The sequence below is a fragment of the Furipterus horrens genome, unplaced genomic scaffold (genome assembly GCF_987537825.1).
Source record: "Furipterus horrens unplaced genomic scaffold, mFurHor1.1.pri manual_scaffold_3, whole genome shotgun sequence".
Classification (NCBI taxonomy): domain Eukaryota; kingdom Metazoa; phylum Chordata; class Mammalia; order Chiroptera; family Furipteridae; genus Furipterus; species Furipterus horrens.
Window position 1 is genome coordinate 156,871,958 of NW_028327173.1, and position 18,058 is coordinate 156,890,015.

The 18,058-nt window shown below is 42.9% G+C and overlaps 1 protein-coding gene across 1 annotated transcript in view; it reads right to left on the reverse strand.

The window, feature by feature from the left end:
* Window positions 1-5,563: 5,563 nt before the first annotated feature.
* MYO5C (myosin VC) overlaps window positions 5,564-18,058 on the reverse strand; it is an 82,774-nt gene continuing 70,279 nt past the window's right edge. Inside the window, exons 35-41 of the mRNA XM_090270612.1 lie at window positions 17,447-17,601; window positions 15,122-15,211; window positions 12,299-12,449; window positions 11,400-11,682; window positions 8,689-8,863; window positions 8,129-8,209; window positions 5,564-6,946 (exon numbers count right to left, since the gene is read on the reverse strand). Coding sequence (XP_090126738.1) covers window positions 6,794-6,946; window positions 8,129-8,209; window positions 8,689-8,863; window positions 11,400-11,682; window positions 12,299-12,449; window positions 15,122-15,211; window positions 17,447-17,601 — 1,088 coding nt within the window. The 3' untranslated portion in view covers window positions 5,564-6,793. The remainder of the gene's footprint in view (window positions 6,947-8,128; window positions 8,210-8,688; window positions 8,864-11,399; window positions 11,683-12,298; window positions 12,450-15,121; window positions 15,212-17,446; window positions 17,602-18,058) is intronic.

Here is an 18,058-nt window from a genome sequence, read left to right on the forward strand (position 1 = left end):
AGAGAGAGAGAGAGAGAGAGAGAGAGAGAGAGATCGAGATCGAGATCTGTTGTTCCATTCATTTATACATTCATTGGTTGATTCCTGTGTGTGCCCTGACTGAGGATGGAATCCAGAACCTTGGCTATCTGGACAATGCTCTAACCAAGTGAGCTACCCAGCCAGGGCTTGCAGCACAATATTAATTCTGTGAGGCTTCAAGATGGAAAGCATTGTTGTAATGAATAGTATAATTTGAAACTTAAAAAAAAAACAACTGCTCTCTTTAGGGTGAACTTTTGGAGTGAAGAAAGACAAGAGTCAGAAAATGGCAGAGCTTGACCGCAACCAACACCATGAAGCTGAGTAAATGCGATGTGATTCCCTGCCAGGATTGCAACATCCCACTTACTTGTTAAACATCTGACAGCCACAGACCCAGGACTCCCCCCCAGCCCCGCCCCCGTCCACCCAGAAGTCACAGGCCCAGGCCACTGAAGGGAGGCAAACCTCGAAGCAAAACCATCTAGTGGCTAAAGGTGTTGGCTTGGGCTGAGTGGATCCCGGCCCCTACTCAGGCAAGCTGTTACTTAACCTCTGAATCTTGGTTTGCTTAGCCATAAAATGAGGCTCTTAAAATTCACCTCATAGGGTTGTCAGGGGAAGTCTAAATAACAGTGCATGAAGCACTTAGCTCAAGGCCAGAATATAGTGAGTGCTCCGGAGATGTCACGTCGCCCTGTGAGTGGCTGTAACAGCAGCGGCAGCAGGCAGGAGGGAGGGGGAGGCTGCAGATGTGGACAGAGCAGAGAGGAGCCTATGGCCACAGTTCAGGCAAGAAACTGCGAGGGCCTGAACTGAACCAATGCTGCGGAATGGATGTGGCCACGTTTAGGAAGCAGAAGGAGCTGGACATGGTGATGTGTGGAGATGAGAAGAGGGAGATGTCTACGGTGTCTCCTGGGTTTTGGCTTGGGAGGCTGAGGGGTTGTGGTGTCACCGTCTGAGATGGGGGCTACAGGGGCTATGGTGGGAGGGGGCAGCCGTCATAGCTGTGCCCATTGGACAGGTGTTCCAAAGAGTAGGCCACGTCAGCGTTCAGGGGAATGACCCCCTGAGTATTCAGATATTTTGAGGCACTGATGGGAACATTTTAACAGAGCTGAATCTGTAAGGGATGCATTTGTGGGGCAGGTGGCAGTGGGGACACCTCTGAGGGGAATGTCTGCCATGCAGAGGTCACCTTGGTGCTGGTGAGGAACCGGGAGCTCCTATAGCAAAGGGGCAGCTGGCGTAGTTCTTGGGATCTCTAAGTAACAAAGGAGTGGAGGACAGTCCCTGAAGGGTGAGAGATCAGAAGGGAACCAGCTACTGACTCCCACAGAGCGCTCGACCCTGACCTCTCATAGCCACCCTGGGAGGGAGGCAGGACATCTGTGCTGTTATAGCTGAGGAAATACCGAGGGGTTACACGAGTTCACAGTCAGCAGTAGAGCTTGAATCTGCATGTGGTGGGACTCCACAGCCTTGACCATCGATCGAGCTAGCACTGTCAAGCAGCTCTGCTTTGTCACAACAAGCGAGTTAAAGAATGTGGAAGGCCTGCCCCCCATCGCCTGGCCTGGTAATGCTGCCCTGACTGCCCACGCCTCCCCACGCCTGCCCAGGTGGCCAGTCACAAGGCTGTCCTGGGGACTCCAAGTAATAGCATTAGGAAGGTGAGCCATGGGTTTTTCAGCAAGGGAGCCACGTCATTTAAGTGGATTATTCCAGCATTTGTGCTTCCAGAAATAGGTCAGAGACAGAACGAGCAACAACACGAAGATCAACTAGGTCCAGAGGTGGTTGTCATGCTCTGGGGAAGAGGAAGTGAGGTCTGGATGGCAGCACCCACAGGAATGAAAGTCCAGAGGAACCATGGAACAGAGCAGAGAAGGACTAGAAGGATGGCGAGGAGTTATGGAAGAGAACTAGAAAAAATCGTCAATATTCCAAATCTGGATAGAGACAATGTTTTCCTTCCCAAACTGATTTTTTAAAATTATAAGAGCTGCTTATGTTCATAAATAATTGGAAACAGAAGAACATGAAGAAGGAAAATTAATCACCTACATGCTCTCTGCTAACAAATAATTGACCTCTGTTAGCATTTTTTTCTTCTAGTATCTTTGTAAACATATATGTGTATACTTTTTTAAAAATCAGAATTATATGCCCCATATAATTGTCAGCGTTAGTTTTTTTTGTTTAATAGTGTTTTTGTCTTCACATGTCACTGCATATTCTTAGAAAACACCGTACTTTAACGGAGACCACACGTTTTGAGTCATATCAGTGAAATCATATGATACAACTAGCATTTTAGAGCTGGTTGGTTAAACATGGGCCAGCTACAAACCAAATTTGTAAGATTATAGTATTTTCAAACTGTAAATGTTATATATGGCTATTTTGGAAAGTTTGGAAAAATCAAAAAAGTGTAAGAAAGAAAAAAATCACCTAAATCCGACTGCCCAGGGAGACTTCTTTTCACATTTTGGTATATGCAAGAATAGATTTTTAGGACAACTTGTTCGTATAAACTGTTTATATTTTTATATCCTGATGTTTTTCATTTAGTATATATATATCATGACCTAAATTTAATTTTAGTATAATCTATTGTACTCGTTGTCAATAACCCTTTTTATGATGAGGGAACTTTTCACAGCTAGAGCAAGTGCTTCAATGAGCATTTGTACAAGAAAAAGATAAAAATGCCACATTTTAACAAGTTTTGATGTGAAGCTGCTCTGCAGAATGTTCATACACCCTCTCATACCTGCCCCTAACCCTACTCCAAGCACAAAATTTCTTGGAAATGTTTCACTTAAATATATAGTTTAAAACTTACTCCAAACTGCACATTTTAAGAGTTAATGCCAAAGATAGAAAGTCTAAGTGAAAGCCCCCATTACTGTCCCACATTCACTCCCCTTATTTAGATTGGTGTAGATCCTTCCAGACTTTCCTGATACCTTTGATCGGGGGCTGTTAGCTACGTGTTGTTTTTCACCTAACTTATTCTGTTAGTACTTTAGATCTATCTGTTTTTCTGATAATAGCTTGAGTATTATTCTATACTATGGAATATCATTATTTGTTAAACTTGTCTCCTATTGTTGGGTATATAGGGTATCTCCAGTTTTTACTTTCAAAATAATGCTTCATTGACCAAATTAAAAACGGGCATAAGAGCCCTCATACATTGCTGGTGGGAATGTAAAGTGGTGCAGCCACTGTGGAAGATGGTTTGACAGTTACTCAGAAAGTTAAATGGGATTGTGACCATACAAACCAGTAAATCCACTCCTAGGTATATACCCAAGATAACTGAAAGCATATGTTCACATGAAAACTTGTATATGAATGTTTGTGGTGGCATTTAAGCCAAGAAGTATAAACAATTCAAATGTCTATCAACTGATGAATGGATAAAAAATGTGGCATATCCTTACAGTAGAATGTTATTTGGTGATAAAAAAAGAATAAAGTTCTGATATGTCCTACAACATGGATGAACGCTGAAAACATTAAGTTAAATAAGCCAGACATAAAAGGCTACAAATTATTTTTGTTTATATGAAACATCCAAGATAGGCAAACCCACAGAGACAGTAAGTAGATTAGAGGTTGCTGGGGAAGTGGGGTTGGGGGTTAGGAGTGACTGCTTAATGGGTATGAGGTTTTTCTCGGGGCGGGGGTGTGACGGGAATGCTCTGGAATTAGATGGTGAGTTATTTGTTATGTGCATTATATCTCAATAAAAATTATTATTTAAATGTGCAAAAGACTTGAACAACCACTTCACAAATGCAGATATCCATATGGCCAATAAACATTGTAAAAAGCTCAACATCATTAGTCATCAAAGAAAAGTGAATTAAAACTACACTGTGATATCACTAGTATATCTAAAATGAAAAATACTAATAGTCTGAAGTGTGGGTGAGGATGTGGACAACTGGACCACTTTCCTTGCTGTTGGGAGTATAAATTGGTACCAAAAAAAAAAAAAAAAAAAAAAAGAATACCATAATGCTTTATTAGTAGCTCCAAACTGGAAAAACCCAAATGTAGACAAGAGAAAATTTAAATTACTCACACCTGTGACAATGTGGATACACCTCAGACATTATAACTAACACTTAGTGTGAAATACCACTTTCAATTCCATACGCTGTACTCTGAGGCTTATGTTGACACGGAGAGTGTTACTTGGATCAATTTTTAAAACTGACGAAATGATTTTAAAGACAATTAACTTTTTCCCTGATGCCAATATTAAATATATTTTAAAAACAAAACATCTTATTATTTCAAAAGGCACGCCTGTGACTTGTAGAAAAATTAGAGCATTCAGATTGACAAATGCCACCAGCCCTCACCTGTGTTCCCACCACCTTGCTCCATGAATATCTGAACACTTTCCTGGCTCTTAGGAAGGCCACAGTGGTCTCATTTAATGTGAACCCATACATACCTTCCGTGGAGTTAACACTTGGGACTGATCAGCAGAAAGGTGCGAAGTTAGCTCTACCAGCTGGAAGGTGCAGAAGGGACTGTAACAGAACTAATCTCCTTATCTGGGCATTACCGGCAGCTCAGCTGCTTCACTGCTGCCCCCGCAGCCACGTGTTCACTGCCGGGGCACTCACTGCCATGCGCATCACCTACCCCCCACCCCAATCTTTTGCCCAGCCATGCTGCCAGGTGCCCTCAGAATCATGCTGACCAGTTTTTCGGGCTTAGTTCTCTGCCCTCTGAGGAGGTAGAGCTCACAGGTTTGATCCCATGAATCCGCAACCTGCTCCACTGAGTCACCCTGCCATTCACCTGTGACTGAATGCTAGCACCTCCTGCCTCCTCAATCCCCCTTCCACCAGCACCTCATTAATTTTGGCCACCCTTCCCCTTTCAGCCTTGAAGAACTGATCAAGCCTGTGGGGTGAGTGCTCCCCTTTCCCCTTCTCCATGCATACATCTCTCAGCCTCTGCAGGTCCCGCTGTTTTGTCCCCAAACAAGATCTACACCTTCCCAATGCTAACCAGCAACACCCCCTAATTCTGCACCCCCCCCCCCCCGTGGGAGTTGGTTCCTGCAGTTCTTTCCCACCTCGCCAGCGTCAAGATGAAGGGATGGGAGGATGTGGGCCTGCGCTCCAGGACCTCACAGGCCTGGCTTACAGCTGAGGGTAAGGGAGCTGAAGAGGAAGGGGGATGGGCTCCGCGTGGCACAGGGAAGGTCTGGAAGGAGCACGAAGAGGGCCATGATGCAGATCAGAAACGCAGCCACCTCTCTGCCAAGTAGCCCCTCATTCTGGCACAGTCTGGGAAGCCTCACTGAGACGCGGCCTGAGCCAGGACTTAGGGCGTATTTGCTTCATCTCTAGGAACTCTTACATATGTTTTATGAGATATTATGACTATAAAGATTCCAGCATCTTTAAGTATGACCCTTAAAAAGAGGCACTAAAACTTGTGTACTTAAGAAAAATATAACCTCCTAACAACAAAAAGAACCTGACCCAATTCATATGGGAATTTATTTCATTGATTAAAATATTACAAAGTTCTACTTTTCTTCATATACAATATATCCTAAATGAACTAAATTAAGTTACTTATAATATGAAAAGACATCATTACACATTAGCAGGGTGATGTGGCTTCATAATCATGTATTATTTCCACTTCTAAGGTAGATGTCTATGCTACAGAATCACACCTATTGCCTGCAACTCTGTCAGAGACAGAAGGGCTGGTTGGGATTCTTGGGGTCTTGCAAAGGGCACTGAGGCCACAGGCCACAGGCTGGAGGGCTTATCAAATGACGTTTTATGATCTGAAAGAAGGAATGAGAAGGTGTGGGGGGACAAGGAAGCTAGTTCCTATAAAACTTAGGGAACATAGACTTCTCAAAAGAAACCTGACATAATTCTTCAGTTATTTTTATAAGGAAATTTAAAAACATATTTGAATGCTGGTAAGATAGAGAAAACCATCTAGGTTGTCTTTTTAAACTTAATTTTAAAAAGTTATTGCATGAAAGATATTAAACAATGAAAAATGATGTCAAATAGGTTGGCAGATGAAATTTAAAGAAATGTTCCTTTGGAGGAGATGGTGAGTGGTGTGGCAATTAAGCTTTAATGGCATGTTGGTTTTAAAGAGATATGTACGTAAAATACTTCATATGATTCACTTCAGATTGAGTATTCTCTTAAAAATTAGATGGGTCTAAAATAATAAATATTTTTTTTTTTTAGTAAAAAGAGTCAGTGAACCACCGCCCCCCAACAGGCACGGGGTGAGAGGACTTTTGGCAGGACTTAGTGGCCAAGGATTATGGTCTGGAAGACTCAGCCCTGGGGTCCACTGTGGCTTCACAAATGTACCCAGGCTTCACGTGAACCTTAGAAAATTTGGGAGACACTGTGTTGCCAGATCTTATGCCCCTCTGGGTGGAGCCCTGTCACAAGATAGATCTAGACCAAGAGGCACCTGGAAGGAAATATGAGCCTTCCAGGAATTCTAGTAAAAGCCAGCTGAGATCCCCAAGGGAGTTAAGGCCACAGCCAGTGTATGTTAATTTTTATAAAACGTCTGTGGCAACACCACCACTGTGAGCAGTGTGGCTCATTTAGGATAAATCTTATTTTCTTTCTTAAATCATAGTAGAGCATTATCTAGTTCCAACTGATAAACCACATCCCTCTTAATCTGACCTTCATTTAGCTTTTGAGGGAAAAGTGCTTTAACTCTCTTTTTCCTGCTATAATCTATTGAGAAAGCCTAGCTTGAAACTGCTGGGGATCTGGATCATTTCCAGGGCATGGGGGGAGGGGGTGAAAGGAAACATGACTTGAAAGAGATATCTGGAATCCAACATCAGCTGTGATGAGTCCTCTCGGCTACTGAGGAGAGCCTGAAATTAGAACCAGAAGGAAAATGAATAAGGAAAGTTGTGCATTCTGCTTTACTGCTCTCTGGAAGTCAGGAGTAAGGAAAACCCAACAACTCTCTCTCTAGTGAAAGACTCCATTCAAAATCATGTGGGATAACACAAGAGCTTTTTAGTAGCACAATTCCAAGGTGAAATGGTCTACCCAGGACTTCCAGATCAGTTTTCATGAATATACTCCCTTGCTCTGTTTCACTCCAAAGTTAATTTCCCACAGGATGGACTGACTAAATTGATCTGTTTTCTCTTCTTATCTATCCTAATGGTATAATTCTAAGCCCAAATATGAATAGATCTCAAGTATTGAGTTTTTATCACACTCCTCTTTCTTTTTATTCAGTGGTTTGTAAACTTTTTTGGTCTTAGGACCCTTTTCATACTCTTAAAAATTATTAAGGACTCCAAGAGCCTTTGTGTATATGGGTCTAACTATTGATATTTACCATATTAGTAATTAAAGCAATAACTTAAAATGTGTCAATTCATTAAAATAACAAGAACCCAACATATTCATATATTTTTATTGAAAAATAACTGTATTTTGAAAACAGATTAGTGAGAAGTGGTATTGTCTTATATTTTGGAAATCTTTTAAATGTCTGACCTAACATGATGGGTGGAATCTCAGCTCTCCTTTTGCATTCAGCCTACTGCGATACGTTATTTTGGTTGAAGTGTAAGAAAAAAAGTTGACCTCAATACAGACATGTAATTGGAAAAGGGAAGACTTTGCAGACCTCCCAAAAGGGTCTCAAGGACCCCCAGGGATCCTCGAACCAAACTCTGAGAACTGCTGCCCTAGTTCATTGGGTAAGAAACTTTCTGGATTAAAATAAGGAAAATGGGTACATAGGTCTCTGTTTCCATTCAGCCTCTGCTCACCTGCATAGCGCTCAAAAGACTGATAGAACAAGACCTGCTAAAGGAACAAAGAATGTGAGTCAAGTCTGCTGTTTTTATTACTTTCCCACAGGGCTCACATAGGTTCTGAAAACTGGTGAATCTGACAGAGGAAATTCCTGCTTTTTCTCAGTGCCTTTTGGGTGCACATTTAGTGAATGTAGTTTAATCCTGGGTTTCTGTAATGTTAATTAATCATCACTTTCTCATACTAAAAATTCAAAGGCACATTCTTAAGGATCTCACCTGTACTTTGCGAACAAAGGATGGAGCCACTCTTTTCTCGAAGTCATCTATAGGTGTGTATGAATTAAGGATCTTTATGATCTACAAACCATACAGAAGATGGTTGTTAGGCCAGGAAAAAAAGACAACTCTGTCATGCAACAACGGTTCTGGTGGTTTGGGAACGGCTGGGAACCACTGGTAGCTCTTTTATATTGTAATCTGGCTCTAGAAACGATGTGTTATTTCTTTCCAAGAAAAGAAAACAACGTGAGATGTGCCTAGAAGGGAGCAAATTAGATGACAGTAAGACAGTTCTCCACTTCAGCCTCCCCCCGACCCCCCATGCACAGTTGTAAGTTTAGTGAGGAGGGAATGTGTCATATGCACTTTTATGTTTTGAAGGCCTGGAGTTAGTATTTATTAAATGCTTATTAGATAAGAGGGTGGGCTATGGGAGATGCTCCCCCCAAAGCACAGAGACTCAGGGGCATCCCACGGCAGGCTAGGCCAGGAAAGGTGACAACCAATGACAAGATTCGCCGGTGAAGATCAGGGAGGCCCTTGGCAAGCCTGGTTACCTGCACAGCAGATAGTGACGTACAGCGGGTGTAGATCTCCTTGGCATCGCTATCGGTGGTCTTCTTGACCTGAAGCAACCAGGCTGCCTGAGAGAGAGGTTCCAAAGTTTCCTTGGCCAAGCTGTTCTGCAAATTCTTATCTTTAAGCCATTCTTCTAAGTAGCTGATGTTGCACCTGGAGTAAAAGCCAGAGTTGCAGAGAACAGTGGGCAATCCATTTAGAATATACTAAGGGAATCCCCTGTGTGTCCTGAGAGGCTACCAGCGTTCACTGAGGGTAGCAGGACCATGGTCCAGCAGTTTCTTCATTTGTAACATGAGGAGGTTGGACCATGATTCATGGTTCTAAGGATCATAATGAGCAAAGAACAGTGACTGCAATAATTTATAAAGTAAAGTAATCTATTAAAATAGTGAACAATAGACTTGAAAATCTATTAAAGGAAAAAATCATAGTCATATCTGAAGAGAAACTAACATTGGTATAAACACTGATTTGTTTTCCTAAGTTGGCAGAAAATTTTCAGCTGGCACAAGGCTTTCCTGCAGTCCACTGGGGTTTTTTAATTCTCCTTTTTGTCCCTAATTATCATAGGTTTACGAGTTAAGAGGCATGAGATTTAGTCCTACCAATCCACTGTGTGTGCTTGGAAAGTTACTCAACCTCTCTGGATACATGAGAGTGCTGAGAACACTTATACATTGCTAGTGGGAATGTAAAATGGTGTAGCTGCTAAAGAAAACAGTTTGGCAGGCAGTTCCTCAAAATGTTAAACATAAAACTACCATATGCTGCAGCAATTCCACTTCTAGATATGTACCTAAGAGGACTGAAAACATGTCCACAAATGTTCATAGCATTAATTTAGCCCCCAAATGAAAACAACACAAAGTTCCAAAGGAAATATTATGTCTATAACTCATGACTAGGAACAAAAAGGAATCAGGGACTAGAAAAATCTTTTTATAATATGTCCAGGGATTTGATACCTGTATGTGATACGAGAAGCTGGGTGAGAAGAAGATGGCTGTGATGTCAGGGAAGGGGACCAAGGAAGTACTTCACCTGCTGACACCAGAGAGCTGATGGTATTTTGCTTTCGGTTCCTGGCAGCCAGAAAGCCCAGAGCTAGTTTTCAAGCTACTCTGTCCACTGCTTAAATTTTTTCTTTTCTTTGGTCTTGATTTCCTACTTGTGTTCATGTTTTAGTATAGTAGTGCTTGTGTTTTCATTGTAAAGCCACCACAAATTCTGGTGGGCCTTGCTCATGCCAGGAGCTTAATAAGTATCTGAATGAATGGCCGCCTGTAAAATGCACGTGCTCCTCCGAGCAACACACTGTAACAGCATCAGTTGTCCAAGGGCCACTTGCAGTTGGTGAAAGGAAGCAGATATCCTGTGGGAACAGATGCTACAGGTCCTGAAAGCAGTTGTTTACAGGATCTAGAGCTATGTGTCTTACTCAAGTCCCTTGCCACTCATGTCCCGTGTTCACACATCTTGGGGGACCTACTGATGGAATGAGAATTGTTTAGCAAAGGCTCTGGGGACATTAGGTTTATTGCTTTCCTTGAAATAGGACCTCAGTGGGTAGGTTTCTCTTCATTTCTCAACAAAGAGAAAAAAGTCCGTAAAGCCCAGTCCTGACTACCCTCTCAAAGCTGAAAACCACAACCTGGTGTCAGGGGAATTTGCCAGTCTGGTTTGTGGGGATGTCCAACTCCGAGTTGCACTAATGTGAAAAGATGTAATGGATGCCTCACATTTATTTCTTGGCTTAATATACTTCCTTGGTCTCCTTCCCTGACATCATGGCCATCTTCTTCTCACCCAGCTTCCCATATCACATACAGGTATCAAATATCTGGACATATTATAAAAATGTCATATCCTGATCCCATATTATGTGTTTTCTAATCACTTGAGAGCATTAATTTAAACAATAGCTTAGGGTTTGTGCTTCCTCAATTTAGAGATAAGGAGAAGTTGACACACCTCAAAATTGTGGATTACCATTCTTGAAGAGGAATTCTAAATGCCTTAGCTTGGCATCCCAGACCCTCCCAGTCTAGATCCAATGCGCTGCTCCACCTGTTCCCAAAGCAAACCTCTGCTCAATGCAGACAGAGCTGCCCACTGCTGCCTGAGGAGGGTCCTCACTCAGTTCCACCACTGTGCCTTTGCCCGCCTCATTTCCCCTGCCTGGGAGTGGCTTCCCCCTTGTTAAAATCACTCAATACACAGCTCTCAGGCTTCTTTACAATTTCTGTCCATCAGAATCTCTCTTTTCTGAAGCACTTCTCCCACCACTTGTTCCTGACGTAATCATGTTGCCATGAGTTATTAGCTATTTTGAGCTTCTTGAGGGTAGGGATCCAATTGCCCTTCCTTTGGGTCCCTGGTCTCTACCAGGCAGTGCTATTCACAGAGGTGGTGGTCAATACGTACTGGCTGAGTGTATGATAACCACGGAGGGTGGGACTTTAAAATATACAATTCCTAGTCAAGAACCCCGGTGCAGAGAGGTGGAGGAGGGGCTGGGCGTCAGACGGCAGACTTCTCCAAGGTTCGAAGAATCATCTTGTGCGCACACACCCCTGCCCTCCAGCACTGCAGCTCTTGTGGAAGGAGGGGCAGGAATGCGGCCTCAGACCTGCCGAGCATTCTTTCCAGCCAGTCTCTCTGGAGCAAGCTGGTTCGTGGGTTTTACCTGATCTGCATCCCTTTTCTGCAGGAGCACATGTCCTTGCGCAGGAAGAGGCTGTTCAGCGTGACCGCCCCGATCAAGAAGAAGAGCTGCTTCACCGCCTGCCTCACAAGCTCGGGGTCCAGGCCGTTCTGACACATGGTGCTGTAGAAGTAGCTCAGCTGCTGCAGGACGGAGGCCATCGTGTAGGCGTCCGTGTCGTCTATGCTGGAGGACCGCTTCCGGAAGCCGGTGGGCTTCAGGCCAGAAATGCCCTGCAGGCTCTCGTACTCCAGCATGCCTGGCACTGCAGGGGGAAAGGAAGCTTCTGTTGCGCACGCAGCGGGGAAAACCGGAGGGCACTTTGCACTGCTCTCATCTGTCTGCGTCAGGAGGTGACATTTTCTACCAGAGTTAGCAGTGGACGTCGTGGTGACAGAGAAAGCAAGAGAAGCAAGGACTGGGGGCGCCAGGCTGTGGGGGGGCGGGGGGTAGGGAGCACCTCTTTCGAAATAACAGGAAAGAGAGCGGCTTGCGCAATGACTCCTAGTCTGGAACCATTTAAAACCTAAAACATTTAAATTTCAGAAAATTGAAAAACGTATATAAAAATTTGAGAGGGACTTCAGGATTTCAAAAATATTTGGCTAAAACCCAGGATTAGCCATATAAGTAGCAGCAATTCTCCCAAGGTTTTCCCTTCAGGATGAACCACCCTTACAGAAGGAAAACTATGAACCAGGTACTTTTATATATGTAATTGTTACTTGCAATCAAATAATTAAAAAGTAGACATATACACCACTAAATTTTATTGGTTTTAAAATCATATTGTGTAAATACCAGATATGCCATACACCTGATTTATTTTTTAATGTTTCAATGTTGCTATAAATATTTTTAGTTATCAATTCTTTTCTTACCTATTATTGGCTGAATGTTATTTTCCATTACGATAATGAACTGATGATATATTCGTATAGCCACATCACTGAGAATCTGTCTGTATTCTGACAGGTCAAAATTGTTCAAGCAGTTCTTATTCTGATGTGGACTGTTATGTTTCATGAATTCCTGAAAGTAATTTTGAGCATATAAAATATTAAAATAACATATAGGCATGTAGAAAATTAAAATACTATCTGTACTAATGGTATTATAATCAGCTTCTATACTCTCACACTTTAAAACTTAATGTCTGATTTGCATTTAAAAAGTTCTTGATGTTTGGGGTGGTCCTTATTTTCCATAACCAGCTAAATGTCACTGTACTGCCTACTCCTCCTACAGATATGTGCCCCCAGAACCTATAAACCATGATAGAAAACCACTCCCATGGAAGCTCATAGAAAAAGCAGCCAAGGAAACAAATGCTATAAGAGGTCAGTAGATAAGTGAGATTCATAACTTTATAATTACAGGGCATAGACTAATCTGAAATATTATAAAATGTGGGTTAGGAATGAATGCTCATATCTCCTCCTTATCCCCAATTCATATGTTTAAGTCCTTACCTCCAGTGTGGCTATATTTAGAGATAGGGCCTCTAAGAAAGTAATTAAGGTCAAATGAGGTTGTTAGGGTAGCGCTCTCTTCTGTTAGAATTAGTGTCCTTATAATAAGAGACACTAAAGAGTTCAATCTCTCTCTTTTTGCCCCCATGCACAGATGAAAGGCCATGTGAGGACACAGCAAGGCGGTGGTTGTCTGCAAGCCAGGAAGAGAGGTCTCTCCAAAAACCAAACCTGCTGGCACCTTGATCTGGACTTCAAGTCTCCATAACTGTGGGAAACTAAGTTTCTGCTGCTTAAGTCACCCAGTCTGTGGTATTTTGTATATAGCAGTCCAAGCAGACAAATTTAATATGTTTAATATGTTCAAAGAGATAAAAGAAAAAGAAAACATAAAGACAAGGATAGGACATTATGATAAAAGGCAGAAGTAAAAAAGAACTAGTAAAGTTTTAGAAATAAAAATACAGTAATTGAAAAAACACTCAGGGAAAAGAACATTGCATACATGGCTGAAGGGGGCAAAAATAGGATCAAAATATAAATGCTGTTGAATAATATCCTCTTCCATTAATGTCTCATAGATGCCAGTTTGTCTTAAATGGATGGTCTGTACCCCCTCTCCACTTTGATGTTCCTTTTAGTCAGAGCTTGGATCTTCTTTACTCATTCCTCCTTTTGTTCTAGTAGGAATACTTTTATGTTTTATTTTACTTTTTCTCCATTGGTATAGTTTGCTATCCATGTAGAAGAAAGTATGAAATCATTACAGTAGTCCCTCTCTATATCGCGGTTCACGTATCGTGGCCTCACTGTATCGCGACCTCACTGTATCGTGGGATTTTAAAAAATATTATATTTAATTACTTATTGCGGATTTTTCACTATATCTCAGGATCTTGCGGTACTGTATACGTATGTTGTTAAAGTTACGTAGGTTTAAGAGTGTAGAATATGTTTAAGAACATAAGTAGTGTTTATAAAAATGTGGAAAAGGTTAATAAGGGAGTGGGAAAGGTTAATAAGGGACTGGGAATGGTTTATAAGTGTGTGGGAAGGGTTTTTAAAGCCTTAAAATATATATAAATACTAAAATGTAAGGTTTCTACTTCATGGATTTTCACCTATCGCGGGAGGGTTCTAGAACGTAATACCCGCGATAAGTGAGGGAATACTGTACCTCACAAATCAGTGTAGAATAGTTAATCACAACAATTTTGGATAAGTAAAAGCATAATTGTAAAATCTAAATTTGAATTGTAAGAGTTTAGAAGTAAGAGAATATCTTCATGATCTCAGGGTGGAGAAAAATTTGTTAAAATGTATAACATAAGCAGATAGGATAGATTTAAGTACATAAAAATTAAGAAATTGTGTATGACAAAGGACTCCATAAAGAAAATTAGAAGACATGCCACAATCCATCCACAATATATAAAGATCTCCTATAAATAAGTGAAAAATCACCTCTAAGAAAAATAAAATGGATGTAAGTAGGCAGTTTAAAAGGAAACCCAGATGACCAATAAACATATGAAATGATGCTTGATCTCACTGGTGATCAAGTAATTTCATTTAAGTCAACAAGGCATTATTTATGCCCATGAGATTGGTAAATAATATGTCTCTCAGGACCAAGTGCTGGTGAACATATGAGACCCTGGAAACTTCACCATGGCCGAGACAATAAAATGGTGCAACTATTTTGGAGAGTGGTAAAAGCGCTAAAAGTCATTTTGTTATTTGGTCAATGAAATTTTGCAGTGTGAGTACTCGAAGGTGGAAAACTCCTTTATGTCCGCCCTTTAGGAACAGAGTCACAATGGCAAAGGATTTACAGACTACGGAGGAACAACCAGAGAGAACACCTCTGAAGAAATTGGCATGTTGAACTAAAGGCTGTATCTTAGAGTCAAAATGCTAAAAACTTCAAAATTTCACGATCAGAAAGAAGCTTAAAAATCATCTACACCATTGATTTAAAGCTCAAGGAAACTGAAGCTCAGTACCATGCCCAAAGTCTGAGCCTCTTTCTAGAAGTCTTCTGCTTGTGACTTCTGTCTACCTGGTGACGGGAAGTTGGCCTCCTGGGTGAGGGGGAGAGGAAGCCACCTGGTGCAGAGGCTGTCCCTGGAGCCGAGTGTCCCGATTCCTAACCCCTACAGTGAGTGCCGGCCCAGGAGGAGGTTACAGAGCAGCAGTCAGCACAGGACACAGAGCAGGCCAGCGTCCTACCTCTTCCCCACTGTACTGCTTCAGGCAATTGAGGAAATGACAAGTGTTGGAAAGCCAAAAAGACAGCATCTCAAAGTCTTCCAAATGTTCCTTAAAGAAAAAATAACAATAAATTACAAAGGTGGAATTGGTGATGACCGGTGCCTCTGAGCCAAGATCAAACTTATCTGTTTGGTTAGTGGCATTTGCCCAACATGAATTCTTTTATTCATGAAAGCTTTTATTAAGTTCGTACTCTAATGATAAGCCCTTAAAATTAATTAGCAGTTCATGGTTTGCAAAGTCTTTCTGTATAGGTTATGTCACTTGTTGTGAAGCTTAAAGCAGACACTGCAGGGATGCCTGAGAAATGTCAGTCTCGGTCCTTGCCCTCCAGAGTTCACGCTTTGAATGGAAGATGGACATAACACATACAGGACACGGTGATTAGGTGGCAGATTGCCCACGACGGATGTAGACTGCTACAAAAGCTTAGAGGATGGACAGATGGTGGGAAACGAGGGCAGCTGGAATATTTAAGTATTTAGAGACCAAGATGCCTGACACGGATTGTACAAACCCTTTCTTACCAACCTCTTCCATCTCAGCTTCCCCAGCGGCTCCGTCCTCCACCTTTGTTGGTGCCCAGGACCTGCCCCTTCGACTCCAAGGAACAGCTCGTTAAAGCAGCCCTCACCCCTTACCACGGTGCCCTCTCCTCTCCCCGACTGCCTAAAGCGCTTAACCTGGTGCTCTCACCAATACTCTTTCTCACCCCTTGCACTCTGGCTTGTACCCCTGCCACCCCACAGAAAGACCACCAGTGATTCCTCTGGCTGAATCCAGTGGTATTTCCGTAACTGTTATCCTCCTTAAATGGACTGAAGAAGTAGCACCTTCACTTTGAAACCCTTGTACCTCATCTTTCAAATCCCAGGACTTTCTGAGTTTTCCTCTCACTCTGACCACCATACCTCTGCCTGTTCTGCTTGTTCCTCTTCATCCTGCCCCATAAGTAGGGATGTTTTCCCCAAAACTCCTGGATCCTGAGCTCTTGTCTGCCCACCACTGTCAAGGAGGACCATCCTCCCGCTTCAGTTCAGAATAACAGTTATGGAAACACCGCTGGATTTGGCCAGGGCACTCACCGGTGGTCTTTTTGTGGGGTGGTAGGGGTACAAGCCAGAGTGCAAGCAGTGAGAGCACCAGGTTAAGCGCTTTAGGCAGTCGGGGAGAGGAGAAGGCACTGTGGTAAGGGGTGTGCGGGCCCCGGTGAGGGCTGCTGTTCCTTGGAGCCAAAGGGGCAGGTCCTGGGCCCCAACAAAGGTGGAGGACAGGGAGCCTCTGGGGAAGCTGAGACGGAAGGGGCTGGTGAGAAAGGGTTTGTACACCCCATGTCAGGCATCTTGGTTTCTAAACACTTAAACATTCCAGAGCAGTAAGATGGGGCCTGCGTCCTGACACACAATGTAAGTGTGTCCTAGAAAACCCGCTTGACGAAAACATGGACAGGGAAAACATCAAGTTGTGGGAGGCCCTTCCTAGACACGCTGGTGGTGACTGCAAAGACAAAGACACTAAAGCACCCAGTAGTGACCAAATGCTAGTTTTGTACTCTTAACTCCTGATGACTTCTTGGTACAACGTTTTTGGGAGGGGAGGGAAAAATTACTCCAACCTCTCATGCATTCACTGCTCTTATTTTTCTCTTTTCCTGGGGTATTTAAAATAGGATTTCATTACTCATGACTCTACTAGAACATATATTTTACTAAAAGTGAGATAAGACTTTTTGCAGACAAAAATTCAAATATATCACAACATCAAACAGTGCTGCTCATTTGGAAGGGGAATGAAACTATTGGATCTATATTTTACTGTTTCCTCACTAACACACAGCTTGTCTCTGTTTCTGAGTTGGGACTAAGAGTGTATAATGTGGTTTTAGAAGGGAAACTGATAGAGTACTTTTTCAGGCCTTCTCATTCCTCACCATTCCCATTTTGTATATCAACAGATGTGTGCTCCTCACAGCTGGGACTCTTGACAGCCACGGTCATATTGCCTGATACCCTAAGGGGACAGAAGTAGTGGGGTGGTAGCTACCAGGTTGTAGTCTCACAGGTAAGGCTTTGAGGTCTATTGGCAGATCCCCATCCTTGGGGACCCCTGACCTAACATCTTTTCCTAACAACTTGGCTTGTTTCACTGGCTGGACCTCAGACTGTTTTGAGGAATCATGTGGTTCACCAAAGCCTGGAAGTGAAGGATGGGCATCTGGTCACTCCCACAGATGTTCCTAAAGTGCCTATAATTCCAAGGGCCAGTGTCAAAGGCAGTTCCTACCTTAACCACCTGCTTGATGCCATTAATTATGCTGTTCATGAGGGACTTGAGCATGTTGGCGTCATTGAGAGAGTCTGCGTAGCGTACACACATGAACAGGATGTGAGCCGGCAGCCCTGGGATCATGTTCACCACCACGCCACGGGGCTTCAAGTCTGGAGCAGAAAGAGCCAATGAGGATGACAGCTGGTGGTCAGCTCTCCCCCTAAGGAACCTCTAACTACGGGGCAGGTGTTGTCTGCTTTTCTGTACTTGATGCAATGCCCGAATGCATAGCGATGTCTTTTCTCTTTGAGGAATTCACTTTGACTCTTGTTTTGGCAAAAATATTCAAATGCTACCTGCTCCTCTTATTTTTCATCTGCAGAGTACCTTCTCCCTGGTGTGGAGACCCTGGATATCAGGTCTCCAGGGTAAGAGAGGAACCACAGTTCCAAGCACCCACCCCAGCCTCTATGGTGAGGCTGCAGTATGATCTCAGTGATCACATGCATCTGCCTTGAATCTGCAAAACAGGAGCACAACAGTCCTGCAGAGGAGGCCTCTCTGGCCTTGGAGAGAAGAGAATGGCGGGGAGACAGGTGGGGATGAAGGGAAGAGAGAAACTTCATA